At 47.6% G+C, this 12,921-nt stretch overlaps 1 protein-coding gene across 1 annotated transcript; it reads right to left on the bottom strand.

The window, feature by feature from the left end:
• Positions 1-372: 372 nt before the first annotated feature.
• On the bottom strand, positions 373-12,415 carry THAP4 (THAP domain containing 4). The gene is made up of 6 exons (XM_026036351.1): positions 12,339-12,415; positions 10,533-11,689; positions 4,533-4,692; positions 3,219-3,328; positions 1,766-1,869; positions 373-643 (listed from the first exon to the last, which is right to left on the bottom strand). The coding sequence occupies exons 1-6, from the start codon at positions 12,413-12,415 to the stop codon at positions 524-526; spliced, it is 1,728 nt and encodes a 575-aa protein (XP_025892136.1). The 3' UTR covers positions 373-523.
• Positions 12,416-12,921: the final 506 nt, after the last annotated feature.

Genomic DNA, 12,921 nt, shown 5'->3' with positions numbered 1-12,921 from the left:
GCGCCCTCCCCGGGCCTCCATGCGCAGCTGGCCCCYGCACCCTCCGGGCTCTGTCTCCCGTGCGCTCTGTCCTGAAACACAAGGTCCCCCCAAGATTTAGACAGAGCTTCATCAAGCAGGACCTGCASTTCTCATCACCAGTTGCTGTGACAGAGATCCACTCCTGCCCTTGCTCTCCAGGCTTTTGTGGCATTATTCACATTACACACAAGGGGCCTGGAGTTTGCAACCCCAAGCTGGAGCAAACCCCTCCATAACTGCTGCCAGAGCAGAGCAATCCACAGACCGCTCTGCCATCACATCCAAGGACACAGCCATAAAAATAAAAGCTTTTTATTTTACTATTTTTTTCTTCTTTTTTTAATATACCATTACAGAGATATCCGYGTGACATTCTCACCAGCACAGGCAGCTCTGCAGCGGGCACTGAGCTCCGGCTCGTGCTGTCCCGCGTTCCTGAGCTGCTGCTGCTCGCAGTGCACAACAGGCAGGGCCCTCGGCAGGGAGATCCCGCCCTTGGGCTCTAGGGGGTCACCTTTTTGTAGGTAATGTGAAGGTGCTGAGTCATGGGCTGCGTAGTGGTTGCCATAGAGACTGTTTGTTCTAGTTTTCCATCAGAATTGAGCCTGAATTTTCTGGTAATCTAAGGAAATTCAAGAAAAAAACTATTACTATTGTAATTGCAATAATTATCATATGCATTCTTATCATATGAAAAAGGTACAATTACACTTGCTCTCCCTGCCCATGCTTTTGTAACTCCCCTCTGCTAATGTACCAATGTGCAGTCGCTTGCTTAATTGCATCATGTTTTAGCCACATAATATTAATGCCTAAATCCCCTCACGTGAAGTTTATCACTCAAATTCCAGTGAATAATTAAAAAAAAAACACTAAACACACACACTAACAGCAAAAATAAAACAAACACTAAATAAAAGAAAAAATCTTGTCTAAAAGATATCTAAAATATGCCCATCTTCTAACAGCCGTGAGATTAGATTAGCAGTTTAAAGTGAGGGAACCAGGGCTCATTCTCTGGCTCATGGAGCTCCTTTATGTACTACAAGAAACTATTGAGCCATAATATATTGGGTCATAATACTACTGGTCATAAAAATATGACCAGTGACATTTTATCTGAAAACAACAACAAAAATTAAACCAAACAGAACAAAACATTAACTTTTTGGTGAACAGGGGAAAAAGAACTTTCTCAGATAGCCACAATGCCAGCCCCTAGAGAGTGCTGGAATAAAAATGTCTGGGTCTCCCACCTTGAAATTCAGAAGAATTGTCTGGCAAGCATTACTAAATATCCTAAGGAAATGTGATACTGCACATATTTCWTGGGCATGCCCTGTTACTGCAATTAATCCAGAAGTCCATCATTAACAAAGAAACACCACTGCCCCACCACAATATTCAGAAATTTCTCTTCCATTGCAGCCTGCGTTCTGTTGAGGTTTGGATTCTGGGTTGGATGGCTCTTTGGTGTGACTCAGTACGACAGTTAGGTTTTAATGAGAGATCAGGCCAGTCCCTTGTGTGCTTTTAATCTCTGAAATGTTTTCTGAAGATTGCTAAAGAGAATATAAGGAGGGATGCTGGGCAGTACTTCCAAGAGTACCTGGGGGCAATCCATACCTAATGGATGGTTACCTAATGGATACCTAAAGGCTGATGTTAATCAACCTACCTTCTCAAGCAGACACCTTCTAGGGCCAGCACAACTACATGAATTGCTATCCGAGTGTGTACTCACTTGTTCCACGTGAGGCTTCTTGGCAAAGGAGATCCTGGCTATGGAGTGAGAAGCTATAGACAACTCCTGTCCATTCACCTCCCCTTCTTCCACCTCCACAAGACCTAAYAAGAAGCAAGGTCATAAACATTAGGCTACATCAAGGTTAACTCACAATGTCAGAAATATCAAGCTTTATGTAGTAGAAATATGTAGTTCTAGCACAGGCTACAAAGATAGCTCCATTCTCCCTGAAAAACAGTTTTATTTGACCTAGCAAACTGCAAATCCATGAAGTTTCATAAGCATAATACTTCCTGGAAAAAACATGTTAGGCAGACTTACTCATACAAGGGATAAGTACTGCAGTTAAATTGGCAGTTTTCCCTTCAGGATCTACTCTGTAGCCTTAGCTACCATTTCTTTTTGAGCATCAGCTGGGTTTTCAAAATGCTTTTGCTTCTAATAATGAAATTCTCTCTTACTCAACCCCTGTGAGCTGTATAACAAACATACCACGATACTACTTCCAGAGAGTGGGAGATTCTCCTAGTTTGGGAACCAAGAATGATCACCACGCTCTTTGTCAATGGCACCACGTCAATGGCATGAGAGAAGCCACCACTTACAGCACTGCTCTTGGCAGTGCAATGGCTTGGGGAAGCAGGGGAATGCATCATGCTGGACACTCCTGGATGGAGAAGTTGCAAGGAAGATTTAATGCCACCACTGTGACATCCTGCGAAGGCCACAAACTCTACGCTGAACCATTGAATCAAATACATTGAGTTTTAACATCATCCTTTTAAGTGGGAAGTTAAATCTGACCATTAGAAAGAGCTAAGAGTTGGCCAAACATGAGAACAGCAATAGAAGAAGAAATCACAGATGAGCTCATGAACCAACATATTTACCTCTCTACTTCTACCACAGGATCTACTGTGGTCAATTCCTGGGAGCAGGCCATCCTATCTGTGCTTGTTCCTCTCCCAAAAAGACTAGGATACCATGAAGGCAATGAGAATATCACCGACCCCTTTCCATTTGCCATCATCAGAACTCCTGCCTCAAACTGCATTTCTTGTTGCAAATTGAGGCTTTTCTGGTTTACAAAGTTAAATCTGCAATACCAATGTAACATTTTAGAACAGAATACCCCCACACACATCTCCCAAAATTGTACTGTTAAGCATTATTTTTTTAGTCCTTTCCTGTCACAAGAAGCTAACAAGTCAAATCACCTGTAACTAGCCTTGGAACCCAGCACTCTTGACATGACCTCATTAATACCAAGATGGGGATGCTGTTCTTTGATGCTGAACCCACAATTCAGATAAATGGAATGAAACTGATAGTGGGGTCTTGTAATTTTCTGGAAGAGTCATGAAACGACACCGCAGAATACGGACCTCTGCCTTTTCCCAGAGATCCCAAGCTTAGGCCTGTGAGGATCTGTAGGATACTGGGTTACTACCTGTGTTTTGGGCACTGATGAAGGCCACCTTATTAGTGTCGGGTTTGAGGCGGATGAATCCACATTCTCGATGCATTGGCTTCCTGGTGTCTGGATGGAAGGCATTGAACCTGAGGAGAAGTCACGATACAAAAACTGCTGTAGGGCTGCACTGAGAACAAAAGTGTTCAGCCTGGCTTCATCTTGCAGAGAACATGCAAGTTTATTTAACATGATTACTCCCAGCACTTAAAGGAAGAGTGAGAGACTGAACAGACTTCAAGGTTGGAAGATGCAAACACACAGAAGAGTAGTTCCCTTATACATACAACTGGTTCTTATAGCTGGAACCAGTTATTTAAGATCTGGCTTGAGATCTTCTAAAGCTTCTTAGTCTTTCTAACAGTTATACAGGAAATTCCCCTCGGCAGTTTGACCTTTCACCAATGCTTCAGCCATGCTCCGTCCACAACACACACTCCTCAAGGAAATATTTGGCATTACAGTATCATCTTTATTCAGCTTTTAAACCTGGCAACTTGCTTCCCTGAAGGTAGTTTCCTACAGGCAGTAACAGAGCAGACTTATTTCTGTCTCCTTACATAAAAAAGAATTAATCTCCTATGCCTACTTATTCTTTACCAGGTCTTTCTAACTCTACACAAGTATCTGGTAATTAAACAGCAGCTTATATACATGAATGGCAGGTGAAATACCTACATACCTTAGCAGACTATTCTACTGGCAATGTATTTATTCTAAAATAATCCCTCCTTTCATCCTATTTTTCATGAAATTGCCCACTCCGAATCCTTTGGCAGGAAAGGAATAAGTCAATCAGTGCATTAGCAGCAGCGCTGCTGCTAATTCCATATTTAAGAGTCCCTAATGCAACAGCAGTTCCTACACATTGTTTGTCCTTCTCTGCAGCCGCACGTCCCTATGTAATCCCCAAAATCAGCAGGCCACGAGAAGACGGCAAGGTGCACTGGGTCACAGCCTTGATCTGCACGGGTCACAGCCCTGATCCTGCACACTTCTGCTTCTGAACAAAGCCATGAACTCATTTTTGGAAAGCTCAAACATGTGGAAGCACATTGTAGTTTCAGACTAGTGAGTCTTCCCTGATTGCAGGTGCACAGCTCAGGACATAAAACAGAAACTGAGGCCACCAAGCCAGATCTCACTGCATCTTCACACCTGGTAGAGGAAAACTGGTGCCCTTTACAATTTGAAATGTGACATGCAAAAGAAATGCAACCACCCAAGCTCGCTGGAGCCATACCCACTCCAATCCAAAAGCTGCTGCCAGCACCGGCAAAGCCCTAGACTTACGAGAAGTTCAGCATGGGCTGCCCCACGTGAGAGATGTGCACTTCTTCCAGGTACTGAAAGGGCTTCATGGTAGGGAAGGTGCCGTCTCCCGGCGGATCCGAGAGCCAGGTGCCCAGCATCCAGGAGAGGGGCTCCATCACAGGGTTCAGTTGTGGCGTCTCTGTGGGGAAAAAAGGGAAGAATGAGGAAAGGGAAGGCAGGGATCTGTGCTCCCCAGCTTGCTGGGAGCTGCTTTCAGACGGTGGAGAAAGAACAAGGAGCACCTCAGGATTGCTCCAGAGCAACAGCAATGGTTTTACCCCGAGCAATCTCACATACAAGGTAAAACAAACAGGTTAGGAAAGCAGATATGTCCTACTGTCTACACTGTTTCTGATACAAACCAGGAGGCTGTTGGCCTTCTTGGCCACCCGGGCACACTGCTGGCTCATGCTCAGGTGGCTGTCGACCAACATCCCCAGATCCCTTTCCGTCACGCAGCTCTCCAAGCTCTCAAGCCGGCAGCGCTGCAGAAGGTGGTTGTGACCAAAGTGCAGGACCGGGCACTTGGCCTTGTTGAAGCTCATACAGTTGGTCTCAGTCCATCAATCCAGCCCCTCTAGATCCCTCTGCAGCGCTTCTCTAACCTCAAGCAAGTCATCTCTTTCTCCCAGCTTGGTATCACATGAAAATTTGCTGAAATCAGGGCCCAAAAGGGTGATGCTGTGGGTAAAAATTTGCTTCATCAGTCTGAGATCCAGTCTGCTCAACCCTAAACCTTGGGCTGAAAAGACTGAGCAAGGAAGGCAAATGTGGAGCCCGTATTTGGGATAATAAAGTAGGGAAGCTCCAACAAAGAGAATTCCCACTTTTGTTGTATCCTGTCACAACAGAAAGCAAGCTTGAGTCCAAAATCCTGCCCACATGTCAGAAAAATGCTGCTAAAAACCCTTCATTACCCTAAAGTTTTCTGCAAGGGAAGCAACAAGCAAAAAATGTGAAAGCTCACTGCGAAACTGGTGGAAAATCTACAGCACCAGAGCAACCCTCATCAAAAACCATCCTTCCCGTCTTGCATTTCCTCCACTTTTCCCCAGAGTTAAGTGAGGCTCTTAGAATCTACTCAACAAGATACTGGCCTGTATTTTATTGTTGCCTCTACTTACCTCCCTCCCATGTGCATGGCAAGCAGCCTGGACAGCAAGACATGATCTCCTGGGGCTGCAGTTACCTTTCTGCATCGATCACCAAAATCCAAATCAAAATCCAAGATTGCTGCGGGAAACCCTGTGCTGCGAGTTCTCTGCAGGCCACAAAGTCTCCTAGGGCAGGGAATCAGCCTTTGGAAAAGTCCATGGAAGCTGCAGCATGGGCTGCTGCYGCCCTCTCCTGGCCTTGGCTCTGTTCTCCCTTTAAGGGATGATTGCAAACTTGATTTTCTTTTGYTTACCAATTCGAGAGCATTTCAGGAAGTGGCAAAACAGCAAGAGAAATGTCAATGACCAGAGGATAACTGATTAGTTATCTGAGTTTGCGTTGGCACTTGTAAGAGCTGCGAGTTGCAGAACACTTTTTAAATCATGTTGGTTCATGGGTACTTGAAAATACCAAGAAATAAGARCCAAATCCAGCAATTTGCAGAAGAAACTGAAACTCTGATGTTTGAAGCTTCAGGCTCATGTGAGGTCTTCTCGGTGTGGCTGCTCCTGCACCCAAACACACACACTTTCTCTGCTAATGGAAAGACCCCAGCATTGACTCCATGAGCATCCTTGCTAAGGAAAACTCTTTCTTTCTCCCCTAKTAGACACTCTGATTTTTTTGAAGCCAGGAGGAATGTTTGAGACTACCAACCCTTTTACAGAAGCCACTACAACTAGCCCAGAAGTCCAAAGGTTATGACAACAGGGAGAAGAAGGAAAAAACCCACAAYGAATCAACCCTCAACACTGTCGGATGCCAAAGCCATCCAGCTCATGTCACTGCTTTAGGAAAGCAGGCTGAGCACACTCCTTTGCAAGGTGCACGTGCCGGCTGCTTCCACTCCACCAGCAGGACCCAGCCTGGCTCTCCAGTGTCRGCCGTGTACCTGTTGCCACGTGCAAAAATCCCTTTTGCTTTCATGTGAAACAAGAGGGAAAAAAAAAGAGAGAGAAAAAACAGGAAACTGTTTTCCTGTGCCAAAACCAGGAAACAAACATGCGGAGAGCTGCTCTGCTGCCTCTCTATTTTTGCTGTTCACCTCATCAAAATATGCGGCCTACAGCCTGCAGCCAGGCATTTTCCTGCAGCTGCTTTTCAGTAAGGTCCTGACAACCAACATGCCTCTGGGAAGGAAAAACTGGCTTGTTCTGGGGGCTTTTGACACAGTTAAAACACAGCAGGTGGCCTTACACCCCCAGCCGCTGCCCTCCTCTGATAAGGTCACCTCTTCCACTTTGCCAGGGCTCCCCCCACTTCCAACACCTTCTGGTACTAAAGTAACCACGAGYTGGTACATTCTGCTTCTTTGTTTCTATCTTCCGAGAAAATGTATCTGTAGGCACTTCCAGAGCTTTCCTGCAGTACAAAATATAGGGGAAGAAAAAAAAGAAAGGGAAAAAAAAAAGTTTTCAAAATCCTACCCTACTATGAAAAAGCAAAGTGTCCCAAGGCAACTTTACCCCAATATCTCTTTTGCAAACTATCGTGTTTTGGGGTTTTCTTTTAATTTGTCACAAGTGACTTTTGGCTCACTGCGGAATTTAATGTGGTAACAGAGGAGGGGAAGCAGGGCAGCGCTGCGGAGATGGAGCTGTTGACACCCACAAGGGCAGCAGTACTTGTTGTTATTGGATCTCCCACAGATGAAGGCTGAAACGCGGCGAGGTGAAGCAGCACGTCCACAGGCCTCGACGGAGCAGGGGTTTCCCAAAAGCAGCAGGTTTTAGGGGCAGCAAGCCAGGAGGAGAGGCTGGCAGGTCTCTGGATCAGGACACGCAAACTGCTGTCCAACGATGAGTTCCTAATGCAGGTGTCCAGGCAAGGACTGCTGTGACGTCCAACCATCTCTCTTGGGAAAGCTTCTCACATTTGAGCAGAACATCCTACATCCTCACCAAGTACCCACACCAAGTATCTCTGCTATCACCCACACCAAGTATCTCTGCTATCATCCACATCCACACCAAGGATCTTTGCTACTTGCTTTCCATAGCCCAAATAAAAGCCTATCACCATCCTGATGGAAACCATGACCTCACATCACTGCAGAGGCATCAGGCCTTGCAAAAAAAAACCCAGACCTTTCATGATTCCTAAAGTTACCTTATGCTGCTCTCACTCAGCTGCAAAAGTATTAAACACAACTAGAATTCTGCAAGAGCTTCTACAAATATCAAAAAAAAATCCAAAACGGAAATATTTTCTATAGATCCTCAGCAAAAGCCTAACAACTTTTCAAGCAAACCCACTTTAAAAACACCACTGCCTTTCATATGACCTTCAAGAAAACCAACATGGAGTTTGGAAGAGACTCCCAATAGGTGCAAGCTACCACATTTTAACAGCTTTACCTCCCTAAAACACATATAAATACATATATTTTAACCCCATTGAATCCTACCTGTGTTGGCTGCACCGCTGCTCATAGCTTGCGGTTATTTTTAGCTCCAAGCACCCTTGCTGCCCGGAAAGCTCTTCTTACTTGCCTGTGAAGAGCTATTCAGGAAGTGATTTCAGGACTGGGTACGGAAGTGATCCTAATGCCTGCTGGGAATTGTAGTTTTGAGAGAAATGACTAAAAAATAATAAGTGTGTGTCAGCAATTCTGGGAAAAAAAGCATCATTTCTTCTCAGTTACAGCACAGGGGGAACGTGATGCTGAGGAATTCCCCTGCAGAACAAGACGGTCGTTTCTGCCTCGGGATCCTGATCTTGGGAGGACACATTTCACCTTGTCCTGCCTGGTCCTTCAAGCCCAACCACACTCTGCTGAAGTGTTTCTCCACCTTTGATCTGCAGACATCAAAGGTGGTTCCTGAAAGGAGCAGAAATAGTTTCCTGGTCAAACGGGTGAACCAAGCAGGAGTTCGGCATGGTAGAAGTGGTAYGGAAAACATCCCAGGGATGTTCCCAACAACCTGATCTCCTCCAGAAACGTTGCTTCTGCTGCAYGAGGGCATCCCATCCATCTTCCTTCCGTATTCATCCAGTCTCGCACTTGCTCGAGGGCACAAGTCACTTGAGGGTGCACAAGAAAGGCAGAAAGGCTCAAAATTTCAGCCTGCACTTATACAGGGAAAAAAAAAAAAAGCCAGCCCCTAACAAGCTCTTTAAAAATATCACTGGCTAAAAGACTTTTATCCACGCAAATTTTCCCAGCACAAGTTGTAATCATGGAAATGATGAATTTCTACATCAGTCTCCAGTTTTGTCAACAGAAAACAGCCRAAGCAGCAATATATTGATAAAAAATAATTCATTTTTTGACCTTAGAAAAGGGCATAATTCTTATGTTCTTACAGTACATATGCTTACTATTCTTASGCTCTCATACATGTAGGTATAAGGACATCCACCTTTTAAGGGAGAAAAAAAAAATCCTTGAAAAAAARRGGAAAGAAAAAGACTACTTGAATAAGGAAAAATATCCTTCAACATACATTATATAAAACAATTTTAAGTTGCCATAATTAGCATATACACGGTAATCATATGTGGGAATTAGCATATTACATGTGTGCATATGGCACACATTAGCATGTTGGCATATATAAATATACACACGAACAAATATATATGCAAGTTATGGCCACCTAAAATTGTTGTTAGGTATTTTCTCGGCACCGAAACAGTATGAAAATGCAGACCAGAAGGTAGGTGTAAAAAGACTCTGCCAATTCCACGCAGAACTGACATAAATAAGTCAAGTCAAATCCTTTCCCCTCTCCCCAAACCAAAGTGCAAGTTTTCTGCACTTTTCCGAAAGACACAGGAACATGAAAACACATGCAGAAAACACTGGGAGGGCATCAAGCTGAAAAAACATCAAGTCTATTTTGAATCCTGCTGACTTCTTTCCCAGAACGACATCCCGTGACTAGAGTCACTGAGCAAGTTTTATTAGTTGTGAGTCAGGTATAATAAATGACTCCCTGTAAGAGAAAGGGCTAGGGCCCGGCTCAGCCTCATCATAATAACGATTTCTGCACTATCCTGTCCCTCTGCTTTTTTCCCTACAGACAGAGAGGTCATAGCCCATCTCTTCTCACTTTCTTAGCCATTTCCTGACTTCTTCCAGCTTTCTGGGAAGGAAACGATCAAACTGCATGCAACTATTTCACTCAAGAAAAATATGCTCAACAGGTATRACAGGACTGTCGTATTTTACCCCTACTACATCACTTAGCAGATGCAATATAAGCAAAGACCAGAATTTTTCTTGGATCATTATGGAAAAGCACGATGGGTTTCCCACATACCTTCCAGACACGATATCTTATTAAGACATTGGTGACCTTCACAGGTGTTCTCCAAAGAAAATCAAATTATAAYAAGTGCCATCAAGTCACAAATGAACAAATTAAAGTAACAAGCGAGGAAAAAGTGAAGCGTCCTCAGAGGACTTGTCCTTAACACTGTGACCTGACTTCTTGTTCCTCATCAAGAGCTGCCTAGAGGAACCTTGTGAAAACAATGCACGGGCACGTTAATATCTTTAACTCAAAGGACACAGAGTATGGAGAGAGAGAGAGAGAGAGAGAGAGAGAGAGGGAAGTAGCATCTTTTAAAATACATATGACAGTGACGGAAAAAAAAGAAAAACAGAAAAAAAAGGCTTTGGGAGTATGAGAAGTGGCAGGTGTGCTCAAAACCAAACTATTTCAGCTGCAACTGTTGATCTAATAAAAGCTGCTACTTCTTCCTCCAAAAGACATACTCATCACCTCTTTATTACCTCTAACTTAAAAGATCTCTTATTTTTTTAAACAAAACGAAATCTGAATTCTGCCTCAGTGCAAGGATACTGGAGATACTGACCACAGTCCTGCGATAGCAGACTGTTCAAGTAAGGGAAGCTGATCCTCTTCAGTTCATCTAACTTCTCTTTCAGCTTCCTGACTTGACTGTCAGAGCGACTGATCCTCTGCCTCAAGAGTTTCAGCTCCCCGTTCTTCTTCTCCACCTGCTCACGCAAGCAGCACACCTGACTTTTGCTTTGCCTGGAGGAGAAACAGTAGGAGTGGAGCGAGTCAATGAGCTTGCAGGCTCCTGATGCCGACATGATGACCTCGTTGATGGACATGGGATTGGCGTCCGTGTCCCCCTTCTGCCCGACCACAGCCTCCGCGGCAGGCTGAGGGGTTAGGTCTGCTGGGGACGCCGACAAGCTCTGGGAAGGTTTCTGAGGGGTCACAGTTAGGGATGAAGTAGAGGAGCCTTCTGCTAAGGCGTTATCGTGTCCCACGAGGTTGCTGCTGCAGCTCGGTTCCGTGTCTCGCTTTGGCCTTTTCCTTTCTAGTTGCTCCTTTGGGAACGATGGCCTCTCCCTGGTGTGCTTGGAAGAAAAGCTGTAAGAGTGCAGGGAGCCGATGAACTTGCAAGCACCAGACGCAGGGGGCGTGAAGTCGTCAACCGATATGCCGCTTCTGTCTGCCATCCAGCCGCCTGTCCGCATGCTTTTAGGGCAATCCTCCATGCAAGGTCTCTCAGGCCTTTTCTGAGAAGCTGGCTTTGCAATTAAACCATCCCCTAAAGTCCTTTTGCGAGGGCCGTCCAGCTGCCTGTAGATACTCTCCTCTTTCTTAGCTATCGACCCCATTTCAGCTTGCAAAGTCGCCTCCTCCATCTCGTTAGTCCCTTGCATCACCATCAAGCCCTGCTCAGAAGAGGAGGTTCTCTGCACTACCTCACAGCCTCCTTCCCTCGGCGGGTCTCCATCCTGTAGCGCTACCTGGCTGGCTATTTTCCTTCTGCTTCGGACATAATCCAGGTTGTCGTCTTTTTTCTCCGCAAGCTGGAAGATGGTAGGGACGGCGGTGGGCTTGAGCAGCCGATGCTGGTCTTCCAGGCGCTTGGAAAAGCTGTCTTTGGTGAAATGCTCGCTGCAAAGAAAGGAATACTTGGTGGGAGTCCAGTTGTCCCTCTGGACGGCTTTCAGCCACTGAATGAGGCGCTTCGAGTCCTTTAGAGGGAACCTGAAAGGCAAACGGAAGAAAACAAAATCCTGAGAAGATAAGAAGATCCCCACCTGGAATCATAAAGGTTTGTGCCGCTTGCTTTTAAGTTTAGGAAGGGCAAATTCTTCCACGTTTTGAGAGGTTTGGCCCATTTGGGGGCTATTCCGCAGGCACATTTGCTGCCCGTTCCCGCTGCGAGGGCCCTGCCGGGAGGACAGAGCCCACGGGCCTCGTCGCCCACGGGCCTCGTCGCCCACGGGCCTCGTCGCCCACCCGCCAACCGCCCCGCTCGCGGACGCAGGGCGCCCAGGAGACGCGAGCCGACCCCGGGCACCCCACCCGGCCAACACCGCCCGATCGTTAGCAACCAAATAAAAATAAATACAAATGAGGGATTTTCGACGCCTCACGTTACGCGGGGCGAAACCCTCCCGGAGCGGCACTCGGGTGCCCACGAGGCGCCCGCCCGCGCCCACGGCGGCTCGAGGGGCGCTCACCTCGGCCGCCGCAATGGGAATTTCATTGGAATTCTTTGAGGAACGGGAGGGGCGGCGGGGGGGCCGCCGTTGTCAGCGCGGGGCGGCGGCGGCTCCGCGGGGCCGCGCAGACAAAAGGCGGCGCGCGGAGGGGCGGCCGCCCGCCCTTCCCTTCCCTCTCCTTCCCTTACCTGTGGAAGGAGACGGCGCCGCGGAGCGCCTTGCCCTGCCGGTTGGAGCAGTTGGCGGCGGCGCAGCAGATCACCATGGCCGGCCGCGCCGCCGGGCCCGGCGCCCTCCGCCCGCCCCGCCCGCCCCCTCCTCCGCCCTGCCGGCACGGCCGCCTCCGCCGGCCGTACAGCAAGATGGCGGAACCGGGTCACCTCGGCTGCCCCGCTGCGCCTTGGGGATGGGGGTTTCTGTACGGCGCCGCCGTCAGACAAAGATGGCGGCCGCCACTAGGGCGCTGCCATTTTGGCCGAGGCTCCGCGGCGCCCGCGGGAGGTGTCGCCTGGCGGCGCCGCGCGTGCTGGTCCCCTTGGTGGTGGCTCCGGAGCCGCGAGCGGCTCGGGGCGGCCCGGATGCACGAGGAGAGGCGCTTCGCACAGGGGCCGTGCACGGAGTCCAAGGGGGAGGGAGGAGCTTGTTCCTCTGGGAAAGGGAGGGGGCGGGGCCCGGCAGAGTCCGTACAACACAATGGTTGCTCCCACGCTTCAGGACTTGCCCCGGCGCGCGTGCGGGCGGCCGCCCCTGCGGGTGGGCTGCGGGGGCGAG

Source organism: Nothoprocta perdicaria, unplaced genomic scaffold (assembly GCF_003342845.1).
Source record: "Nothoprocta perdicaria isolate Ctin4 unplaced genomic scaffold, notPer1 scaffold_177, whole genome shotgun sequence".
Taxonomy (NCBI): domain Eukaryota; kingdom Metazoa; phylum Chordata; class Aves; order Tinamiformes; family Tinamidae; genus Nothoprocta; species Nothoprocta perdicaria.
This window is presented reverse-complemented; position numbering and strand designations above follow the sequence as displayed.